Genomic DNA, 11,505 nt, shown 5'->3' on the forward strand with positions numbered 1-11,505 from the left:
ACGTTAGCTGTCGTGCACTCACCGAGACGTTTTATTGCGATCTGCCTTTCCCCTTGAGCAGAGCGGATGATTCAACGCCTGCTATTCAAGGGAAAGCCGAGCGCCTCCTGCCCTGCCCCACGCGGGGGACGAGCTGCCCCCTGCTCCGGCCGTGCGTGCTGCCCGTGGGGCGCAGGGTGCCGCTTCGCTCCGCTCTCCCGCGGCGGGCACGGGGCTGAAGGAGAGGATAACGCCCGGCAGCGTGGCTGTAGCCCGGCCTGCGATTAAACCGGAGCCGGTAGCAGCGAGCCGAACGCCACGCAGTGCTGCAGTGGAAGTGTCGCTCGTCCACGTCGCCGACGTCCCCGGTCGCCGACACCGCTCCCCGCACGCAGCTGCAGCAGGGTGCCGGACGCGCTCAGAGCCCCACGGGCAGGCTGCACCCGCAGCTGTTAGCGCAGAAACCCCGCGCCCAGGGGCACCCCTCCGCGACAGACCCACGTCCATCGCTCTCACTGCCGTCCCCAGACCGCTCCCGGTCCTCTGCTGTGCCCCGGGGCGGTCACAGTACGCGGGGGCACCGGGGGGTCGCCGTACCGGTGCCCATCGGGAGCAGCCCGAGGCAGTACCGGGCCCGAGGCCACCCCTCGGGGGGCAGCGCGGCAGGACCCGGCCCCAGCGGCCCCCAGCAGCCCCCGGAGCCCCGGCTCCTTTTGTCCGCCCTCCGCAGCGCCCCGGGAGGCGGCGGCGGCGGCCCCGGGGGCTCCGCGCTGCCAGCGAGCGGGGCCCGGCCGCGGGACAAAGGGCGGGCGGCACCGGGCGCGGGGCAACACCGGGAGGCACCGGGCACCGGGCGGCGGCACCGGGGCGCTGCCGGCAGCCGACCGGGGGGAGCCGCGGCCCGGCCCCGCTCCGCCAGCGGCCGCCACCTCCGCCGGATGCCGGAACCCGCGGCGGGGCCGCGCCGCTCCGCTACCTAATAAGGAGGCGAGCGCGGAGGAACCGCGGTCCGCAGCCGCCCCCGCTGCCCCCACGGGCCCGGGAGCGCTGACAGCCGCTGCCCCGCCACGGGCCGGGCGCTAACGGGCGGCCCCGCCCGGCCACCGGAGGCTCCCGGCTCCCAGCACCCGCTCGGCCCCCGCCACCCTCCCGCCCCGCCGTCCCACCGGGAGCCCCCCCCCCCGCAGCCCTCCCGGCCCCCCGCGGCCGCCGCGCACCGCGATCCTGAGCTGCAGCCCCGCGTCCGCTCCTCAGCCCGGCGGAGCCGCCCCCTCCGCTGCCGCCGCCGCCGCCGCCGCCGCCCGACTGACCGCGGCGCTCGGGGGCGGGACCCGCCCCTGCCTGGCCCCGCCCACCCGGCCGGCAGGCCCCGCCCCGCCCCGCCGGTACTGGCCCCGCCTCGCTCGGTGCTCCGATGAGTGCCAGGGCGCTGAGCCAATGGCGAGGCGGCGCTCGCCTCCACGCGCGGTCGCGCGCTCTGTCTGCCCCGCCCCTCTGGTGGGGTCGCCTATAAAAGCCGTGCCGTGAGGGAGGGGGTTGGTGGCTGTCCTGAGGGGGTGCTGAGGGGAGGGCATGGTCCCCTCACGGCCCCGGCAGGATGGGCGCAGCCACGCTCCCCTCAGCCACCTCACCCCAGTACCTCCACAAATGTTTAGCCCCTCACTGAGTCCATGTCCACAGTGGTCCCTGCTGCCCCTCAGAGCCTCTTCCCTCACAGCACGGCCATGGCCAGCAGCAGCTCCCTCATGTTCAGCCCCTCGCTGTGCTCACAGCCAGCCCCAGGCTGTGCTTTTATATACGGGGTGCACACGGATGGGGACACGGAGGTGCTGAGCGCAGGATGGGGTGGGCTGGGGACACTCCGAGCACAGCCAGGGTTGCTGGTTCCTCATGAGCCCCCAGACCAGTTTCTCAGCAAAAGCACCAGGAAAAAAAAAAAAAACAGAAGTTCTGCAGTAAAAGCAAGCGTCGCCTCGTCTGTCATGGTGGTTAGCTGGTGGGAAACAGCACGACCAACAAGACGGTGACAGAGCAGGAGCTTGAGCCTCTTCCACAAACCACACTTCAGGGGGGAGCACAGCAGCTGCCTTGAAACCAGAGACTTGCACGGTTGCACCAGAAGTAAAGCAAGTTTTGGGGAAATCAGCTCGTATTTGCAAAGAGGGTTGTCTTCCTCGCCGCCATCCCACGGCAGAGGCCAATTGTCACTAACAAAGAGCAGCCGAGGTAGCGCGGCGAGCACCTCAAGGCGCCGCGCTTCAGTTCCTCCAGGAGCACAGCGGGGCTGGTGACACCAGGCCTGCGCCTGGTGTATTTACCATACATGGCCAAAACCCAAAGCTAGTCCGACTTCCTTACACGTTTTGGCCAATATTCTCGAGTGCATTTGCATGTGGTTAGGTGCTTAAGGGGCCCAGTTTTTTTTCAGGGGAGAGGCACGCCCGTGACTTCCTTTGCAATAGTGCAGAGTTTGGTGAAATTGTCGTGGTGAGCTAAGAGCCTCCTCTTCCCCCGTGAAACTGCAGCACGAGCGCAAACCACACCGCGTTAGGTGGTAGCTGGGTGTAAAAGCATGCAGAAGGCCTCTGAGAGGTGCATTTGTCGTGGTTTTGCTGGTCTGACTGGATGGCAGCTGATGGAAACGCCAGATGCCACAGTAGCTACAAATTAAACAAACAAATGCTATTTAACGTTCGCTGAACCTTTACACAAGTTTAACCACTGCTTCAATAAGCAGGAAAGCCTCCCTTATGTACCGAGCAACACCTTGATAAAAAATGATACACCCAAAGATTAGAGCGGCAAGGCTGCATCCCCGCCAGGATCCGCCCTCAGCACCAATTACCATGAGCTTAATGTCTGCCTTCTGAAAGCCAGCCCAGCACGCTCACACTCTGCCCTCATCCCTCAGACAACCTCTCCGCAGCTAAAAAAGAAGAAAAAAGGCAGTTTGGCAGCCTCGGAGCAGACCTGTAGATAATCTGTAGTTTAGTCGGTTTGGATTGTGATTCATATTTTCCGTACAGGTACGTGACTTGCTGAAGGTCACATAATGAGTCAGTGACAGAGCTGATGTCTCGATTGCTGGTCCCTCTGCTGTCAATTTGATATGTTTTGAACCTGTGCATCTGGGTTAAAGTGTTATTAAAATTGTTCATGCAAACATATACAATAGCACTTGTAATGCTACGGTACTGCATGTGTATAGCTTTTAGCCCAAAACAGTGGGCAAGCTTGAAATGATGTTGTGATCACGTACCAGGCGATGCTTTCCTTGGGTCTGAAATACAACAGCGAAGGTAGAAGTACCTGGCCCTACCCAACAGCTTAGAAATAAAAACAAGTGATATTTTGGCATCCATTTAAAATGGGAGTGATTAAAATGAGAGGAAATGATACCTGTTGAATTTTCACTAATTCTTCATTGAACGTTTGGGTAGAAATGTTCCAAACATCACTCAGATCCTGACCTGGATTAACGAGCCGTGTAAATCCCAACAGATCACCATACAAGGCGATGAAGAAATGACAAATATTTCGGGCTGAAGTCTCTACAACAGAAATAATGGCTGAGGATTTACACATGCTCTGTGGTTCCTCTGTAAACAGTAATCTTCATCACTTCAGCTGAATGAAATAATTCTAACAAACAGTACTTAAATTATAGCCAGTGTGATGCAAGCCCAACAGCTTGTCAAAATATGTCACAAATTCTAATTTTTGTAGAGGAAAATATCCTATTACCAAATTCTTGCAGCTACAAGGAATCCGACAACAGATTTTGTCCTTCTATTTTATCGGCACGAGCACGCCTGATGATTAAATTTTGCAGAAAAGGCTGAGAATTTGTTCAAAAGTACATCTGACTGGTTTAAGCCATCGCGCATCTTAGCCTGCGCTACACTGATGCACGATTGCTGCAAACAGCCCATCTCGCAGCCTTTATAGGGAAACAGCACCGTGTCTGCAGACTCCACCTCTGAAACTTATGTCAGCAGCTAAAATTAGCTTGCTTGCAAATATGCATCTATTCCATCCATGCCATAAATTACTAAGACGATCTTGACATGCCTTATAAGTAACGCATTTGGTATGCCCGCAGCCTTCTTTGCCAGCCCAATATCATCAGCTCTGGTTTAGAAAAGGTGAAGGAAGAAGCACCAGAAGGTACAAGGGCTATTTTCAAAGGCGTGGAGCACAGCTCCTCGTCACCTGCCCGAGACGGAGTCCCAGCACAGCACAGGGCGAATCCTTAGCAGAATCTGAAACAAACCTCAAGAGTTTGCATCCGTGCGAGTCCCCTCCCCTGATGCTGGGTGGGCACCATGCTATCAGAAGAAGCATTTTAAGAGAACTAAATAAGACATTCAAGCATACCCTTCGTGGAAAGTAGTGACTGTCTGCTGGGGTGGATCTCATTAGGGCCTGAGCAGCTCCCCGGGACAGGGCAGATGTCGGTGCTGAGTGCGGCACCTCTCCGAGGAGAAATGCTTGGGCTTGGCTGGCGTTGTGCAGCGTGGCCCGGGGTGGCTCAGCAAGCCTGGATGGACAGCAACCCAGGCAGCCTGCCCCAGGAAAGTCACTTGTGGGATGACTTTATCTCAAACATTTCAATTTGCTTAAATCCTCATGGCTAAATATATTGTGAATGAAGGAAAACGGCTTGCAGAGGGTTTAGAGAGATCAGCAATTTAAAGTCTGGTTGTTTTGCAGCTTAACTGCTAAGTCATACAAACCATGCCAGACATGACAGTTTATCTTTCAGATTTCGGGACTACAAGCATCCAAGTTATGCAACTTTTCCAGAACATTTGTGTCCGCTATCTTTCTGTTTATTTCATGAAGCCTTTGGATTTATTACTCTTAAAGACAACAATCAAGGGAGCAGAGCACCAGGCTGTCCTACCTGAAGGCTGTGTTTTTATATTTCTTCCCACAGGCTCTCTTGGTGGAGTTGCACCAGGCCAGATTGAGCAGTGCTGAGAGGAGCTGCTCCCTTTGGTGTGGTGCTGTTTCACTTAATCTTACGGGGTGTGCTTATTTATTTATTTTTTATTATTTTTGTTTTATGTAGAGCAATCTGGGCTGACTGCAATGAAAAAACCCAATGCTTTCTATGCAAGGCGTGGCATTCGATCTGCTCTTCCCGCCTTGCTTCCTCACCGGCCATTAGGCTCACACTGAAAGGCGAGGGTGGCTTTACCACGCTGCTCACCAGCCTCATATTTCAGGGGTATGTCAAGGATCATCGAACGCCGAGAGCTGCTGAGGTCCGGTGGCTCGAAGAGGTGCCAGCGGCCAGCTCGCGGCGGTGGCCTCGCAGCGCTTGGCTCCTGGGCCCAGCACCCGGCTGGGAGAGCGCGAGCAAAGCCCGCTCGGCTGGGCCTTATTCAGTCCTCGGCCAGAAAGGGGAGCTGTGGAATTAGGAAATGAAGATGACGAGAGCAATACGCTCAGCTGGGTTTTTAAAACAACAGCTGGGAAGGGCGAAGTGTGAGGGCACGTCGGAGACGTGGACGGGGAGGAAAGATGAACGTGTGAATTAAGGCAGAGGGCGAGGAGTCAGAGCCTTGGTTTTAGCCCCAGATCTGCCCCCCCCTTGTGCCCCACCGAGGCCCAGCACCGCTTCCCGGCACAGCAAAGGGGGTCGCAGCTCCAGCCCCTTCCCCGCAGCACGGCCAGGGACCCCCGGGGGCGGCAAGCAGTAAGGAGGCGGCATTAGGCCGGGGCGGTTATCAATCATTTATGCTGCTGTTATAAATGATTTAACACACATTTCATAAAGCGCATCTCACTACATATGCACACCCTCCTGCGTGCTATGTGCAGTAATACAGACGTCAGACACATCCATTCCAAGTGCTCTGTAGGAAAGGCACAGAAATGCCTGCTGCCCACTGGCTTTACACTGAAAGGAAATCTTGAAATTAAATTCTAGCTAGTCTTTTTCCTCTCCGTCCCCATGTATTTTTCTTCCCCACCATTGCCCATGATCATGAAATAAATCTTCCTTTTTTTTTCCCCATTTTTGCACTAAAGGGGAGGTGATCCCAAAACCTCATTAAGATGTCGGGACACCAAATAAAAACGAAGCAATTAGTTGCAACAGATGGGATTGTCTTTGTCGCCGTCTCCGCTATACCAGCTGATTAACTAGGAGGAGAGAGACAAGAAAGCAGAACACAAAAAAAAGGATGAAAAAAGCAAGCTGTATTTTATTTACAACGTGAATTTCCCGGGGTTGACACTTCCTATCGTTCTGAATAGCAGGAAAAAAATCGGCCAGGCACCACACAGTGAGCAGGGGCTTTGAGCGTGGCCAGTAAGGTGAGGCTGGGCGCTGTGGTTCCTGCGGCACTCCATGTTACACTTATCACATATCCTAGTCTCGTCCTCATTATTCAATCAGTTTTGAAGCCTTTTGTCATCTTGCTCTGTTTCTCTCCCTGCTGTCTAGGACCAAGTTGGGCTCAAGGTGCTGGAAAAATCAGAGGTATAAGAAAGGAATCACACAGAGGTAAATATAAGCAGGATGTTCTTGTGCAGTCAGGCGGCACGAGGCGTGGGAAGATGCACGGTTAGAAGCAGATACGTTTTAAACGGACCACATCACAGCGAGAGCAGAGTGAGAAGCTGTCCCTACCGTTCTCTATCGCAGCATCTCCCCAGCTCAGCACCCAAGAGATTGCCATCACTTCCCAGTCCTATTTCTTTACAGCGTGAGAAGGCTAACGTGTCTCCAGAGGCTTCCTAAGAGGCTAAGATCCGTTTTTCCTGGCTGTGGGCTGTTTGTTACCGCTGACACAAGCACAAACCCCACGTCAGTGTTCTTATTCTGCCTTGGTGCTGTGGCTGCTTTCAACGCGAGTCATTGACAACACAATGTACCCAGCCTGGTGGGATAATCACACCTGTTTCTTAAGTAAATGTGTTATTCAACCCAAAACCAGCATAGATTTCCTGTGCCCGAGCATGTGTATTTTCCCTTATAAGGAGCTCCGCCACCGCAGATTGTCAATAAGCAGGAGGTGCAGGTTAAGCACGGGTCTGACCCCTCCCTGCAGGACCCGAGCGTTCAGTTCTCACCTCTCCCCATCCCTGCACCACGCTGCTGTTTCCCCAGCACGACTCCGACAAAGTTCAGTTATTTTTTTTGCGGCGAAATGGCTTCCAAGTTGGTGCCGTTCCCTGAACGCCTTGTTCAGCTAAGTCACAGTGCGGGAGGGAAAGAACCCGAGGAAAATAATGCCTCCTCGCTGTGCCGTAATTACACAGAGATAGATGACACTGGGTCGCCCAGCGGCTGGCTAGACAGAGGCAAATAAGCACACGTGAAAGTGGGAGAAGGTACAGCGCAGGCGCTTCGGCACTGGATCTGTTCATGACAAGCAGCACAGCTGGATATCGCACATCCTTGTGTCCAGGAGAGCCTTTGCCCAGCAAAGCCCCTTCCCGCAGAACGGATTCACCGCCAGAAGTGTTTTCTCGACGCTGCCAAACTCGAACCAACGCCTGCTTTTCCTCCTACCTCGACAGGACCGTAGCTCGACCCAGCCGTGCCCCGAGTGGCTCCCAGCTGCTCCGGGCTCCTTCCAGCACCGGCTTTCTGCGAAGCTCCGCGACCGCACCGCGCCACCTCTGCCCCCACCCCGCGCTGCTCCAAGCCCCCCCCCCCGCCCCCCGCGGCCCCTGCCTCACCTTTCCTGGCGCTGCTGGCCGCCGCCTTCCCCTCCGCTGCCTTTGCCTTTTCGAAGGTTTTCTTGGCGTCGGCGACTTTGAGCACTTTCTCATCCTCCTCCTGGCTCTTCCTCCCCTTCCGCTCCTGCTCCTCGGGGCCCCCTCCTCCCGGCGCCCTCCCTCCCGCCGGCTGCTCCGCGCCGCACTCGCCCACGGCCGCCCTCTGCTCCTTGGCAGGCTTTGCCAGGGAGCTGCACGGCTCCAGCAGCGCCTCGGTCAGCGCCACCGTCTTGCTCATGCTCAAAGCCAAGCTCTCTTTGCTGTGCGACCTGACCGGAGGGGCCGGAGGGGTTTTTTTCATGCTGTACGAATCCAGCATCTCCAAATCTATTTCTTCGAGCCATTCCCTGCTCTCCAGGAGCTGGCTGCTGTTCTGCCTTGAAAGCTTCCCAGCGTCTCTAGCCGCTGCCGCCACCGAGACCACCCTCTCCAGGCTCTTCGCCACCTGCCAGTCCACCTCGGGCTTCCTGACCGCGTCCTCCTCGCCGTTCTGGCAAGGGTCCGGCGTGCCGCCGGGCGGCGGGGCGAAGCCCAGCGCCTGCCTGAAGCCTTCGGCCGCCTTGCCGCCGTCCCTGGGGACGTGGGAAACGGCTGCTGCTGCCTCCTGCTTGCTTTGCAGGATGTAATCCATGAGCAAGGCGTTGCGCTCGAAGCTGTCCGACCTGATGGGGACGCTGGGTTTGTTCCCCTCCGAGGGGCAGCTCGGCGCGGCTCTGGTCACCTGCCGGTTCTCCAGGCTGCTCTCCGAGTCCGAGCGGCTCAGCTGCCCACGCAGGGCTCCCTGCAAAGCGTTGATCCTCTTGAGGCTCGGGCTCGCCACCTTCCCGTTCCCCGGGTAGCCCTCCTGGAGCACAGGTACCTCGTGCTCCGCTTCCCATTCCTCGTCAGGCTCTGCTTCTGCCTCCTGCAGCAGCCGCCGGTACTCGCTCTCCTCCAGCCGGTACACCACGGGCTTCACCGTCCGGCTGGAGCCCGGCCACCTGTGCCCGACCTGCATCTCGTACACCTTCGGAGGGGCTTCTCCTTCCTCCCCTCTCCCGCGCGCTGCCCGTGCGGCGCCTTCATCCGAGCTGCCGCTCATCGGGGCCCCGGCAGGGACGTGCGCCTCGGCCGCGGGCTGGGGAAGGTGCCCCAGGCCCTCCTGGCCGCGCGGACTCTGCTGCAGCAGGGCGTAATCCTGGCATGCCACTGCGGAGGCTGCCCGGGACGTGGCGCAGTCTCTGCCTCGTGCCTGACTTGTGTCATCCCGTAAATATCCGCAGGACTGCCAGGTGGATGCTTCCATGGCTGCCAGCTCGGTCCCCGTGATCCCCGGTCCACCCGCCCCGCAGCCGGCCGGGCTCCCTTCCCACCTTGGGTCTCGGCAGACCGTCGGCACCGCCTTCTCCTTCCTCCGGCCGCCGGGAGAGACACGGGGGCAGCTTGGAAGCCTCCGAGCCTGGGTCATGTGAACCGGCAGCGTGCAGCCTCACGGCCGGCCGGGGTGGGAAATGCACGTTGGCACGGTGGAGCCCGCGGCCGGCGGCGGGGCAGGGGGGCTCCCTCCTGGCACAGAGCTGCTCCCTGCCCGGGCAGAGCCCACCCCAACGGCTGCAGAAGCTTCTCGGCCGCTGGCCCGTAGCCCCTCACAGGCAGGACTCGCTGCGCATCTTTCTCCGGGGGCTCTCCCCCTTCCCCCTGCCCGCTGCAGCGACAACTCCCCGAGGTCCCACGCAGCGACAAACCCCCGGCTCCCCTCCGCTCTCGCTGCTTCCACTGATTTGCTGCCAGGCCAAACGCTGCAGCTGCTGCGGGCAGGGTCGCCCCCCTCGGCTCCGCCACGGATTTTGGGCAGCGCCTGGCACCCCCCCTGGTGCCCCCAAGCCCTCTCCTTGCTGGGAAGCGGCGCGGTGCTGGCATGGGGCCCCCGGGGCCGGGGCCGGATACGCTCCGTGTAAAGCTTGTGGAGACACGGACCGGCTGCACTTATCGGCAGGAATACGTTATTGCTCAGGGAATTACTGGGGCATGAGGAGTACGCCCGAGATAGACACAGAAACCCAACAGCAGCCTCAGAAACAAGCCCCCCTTGGGAGCCTGCAAACCGTAACTTATCAAAAATCCCCGCTAACGTGCCGGGTGTTTCTCCAAACGAGCCTCCGAGCAGAAAGGGCCTCCCTTCGGATGCTGCTGCCGCTGCCAAGCAGGCTCCTGTAAATCCTCCGGCGGCTGCGGAGGCGGGGGGAGCGGGGGGCTGCAAGGCTCGGGCCCTGGCCGCGCAGCCGTGGATGCCTGGCATGGCAGCGGCCGCGCCGGCTGCATCGCCAGCGGCTCCCCAGCGCTTTGCCTTTTATGGTGCAAGCGCTGCCGGCCGCCCTGCCCGGCCCTGGGGAAGAATCCCGAGCCGGGATGCAGAAAAACACCTAAATTGTCCCAAAGGGCACGCGAGCGGGTGCCGCTTCCCGCGTTACCCCCCCCTCCCCCCCAGGTCGGCATCGCCTCCCTGCCCTGCCAGCCAGCGCGGGAGGACGCGAGGGTCGACTCCTGTCCCGCTCCTTATCAGCCCGCCCGGCCCCTCGCGGGGAGATTTCTCGGTGCACGCCGTGGAGCCGCTCCGCAGCGAGACAAAACACCATTTGTTACCGCTGGAAGGGCTCAGTCCCTGCCGAGGCTGCCCAAAACAAACCCTCCAGGGTCACCAGACACTTGACTGATAATTCTTTTTTTTTTTTTTTTTTTTCCTCCTCTTTGAGGCAATGCCCTGGCTGCCCATACCAAAACCAATTTAATTTCTCTTTCTCACAAATTACGAGACGTTATCTTGATTTTGGGGCTGGCAGGTGCACAGCAGGGCTGGTACAGCCTGAGTTTGTCACCCCCAGCCTGCCAGGAGAGGCTCAGCGAAACCAAGCCGGCGGCACAAAGCTTCTCCCCAGCTCTGCGGGCAAAGCACGGAGGGGAAAAGGCCCTGAGCCCGTGGCCGAGCCCAGGAGCAGCCACCAGGGACCGGGGCCGCCCTGCTTTCCCCTGGGAGCCGCTTATCGAACTCCACGGAAAGCCCGACGGGGGAGCAGCGCCGTGCCTGCTCCCAGGCTGTCTGCATAAAAGGAAATGGCAATCACGGCCGCGCCGCTGCCGCCCGTCCCTCGAGCCGGAGAGGAGGACGCTTTTAGGGCAGTCGCGGTGCCAGGGCTGGGGCCGAGGCTGGCATGAACGCGGCGAGCTCAGCCGCAGCTCCCGGGAGCATCCTCGGCTGCTGCCACCGGGACAAAAACGTGGGCGCCTGCAGGCTGAGCCCCGCCGCCCCTTCCCACCTCTGCTGCGGAAGCCGTCGCGCTGCTCCTGGGCAGTGCCACCTCCAAGCTTCTGCTCTGGAAAATATTCCCGTTTCTACTTCTTTGGACAGTCAGAGCAAGGTCCGACCGTGACCCAGCGCGAACAGCCCCAGAGGCACCGTGCTGGGGCTGCGGGCAGCCCGCGAGGGGCAGCAGCGTCTCCTGGTCGCGGCGGGGGGCTCGGCCTTGCCTTGCTTCTCTCTTCGCATTGCCTCGGCCACTGAAACCACCCTCGCCCGCCTGCCAAGCCCCCGTTCTCCCCCCAGCAGCACGACGCCTGCTCTCCACCCCTGCAGTCACCCAAATGTGCAGCCGGGACGGGCTGGGGGGGGACCACGGTCCCGCGGGAGCCCGGCTGCGCCCCAGCCACGAGCTGCCCACGGGGGCTCCGCGCCGGCTCTGCTAAAATAACGCCCTGACGGCCCTCGGAGAGAACGCTGCTGCTCCAGATGTTGCCCGGGTTTGCCATAGCAAC

The 11,505-nt window shown here is 59.6% G+C and overlaps 1 protein-coding gene across 4 annotated transcripts in view; it reads right to left on the reverse strand.

The window, feature by feature from the left end:
* CORO1C (coronin 1C) overlaps window positions 1–10,172 on the reverse strand; it is a 51,131-nt gene extending 40,959 nt beyond the window's left edge. Inside the window, exons 1-2 of one of the 4 annotated variants that reach the window (XM_040576742.1) lie at window positions 7,678–10,172; window positions 1,485–2,639 (exon numbers count right to left, since the gene is read on the reverse strand). In XM_040576742.1, coding sequence (XP_040432676.1) covers window positions 2,527–2,639; window positions 7,678–9,163 — 1,599 coding nt within the window. In that variant the 5' untranslated portion in view covers window positions 9,164–10,172 and the 3' untranslated portion in view covers window positions 1,485–2,526. Of the gene's footprint in view, window positions 1–1,196; window positions 1,318–1,484; window positions 2,640–6,175; window positions 6,458–7,677 lie in introns of those variants that run through there. The other 3 variants (XM_040576743.1, XM_040576740.1, XM_040576744.1) reach the window with 3 other exon arrangements.
* Window positions 10,173–11,505: the final 1,333 nt, after the last annotated feature.

Source organism: Cygnus olor, chromosome 17 (genome assembly GCF_009769625.2).
Source record: "Cygnus olor isolate bCygOlo1 chromosome 17, bCygOlo1.pri.v2, whole genome shotgun sequence".
Lineage (NCBI taxonomy): Eukaryota > Metazoa > Chordata > Aves > Anseriformes > Anatidae > Cygnus > Cygnus olor.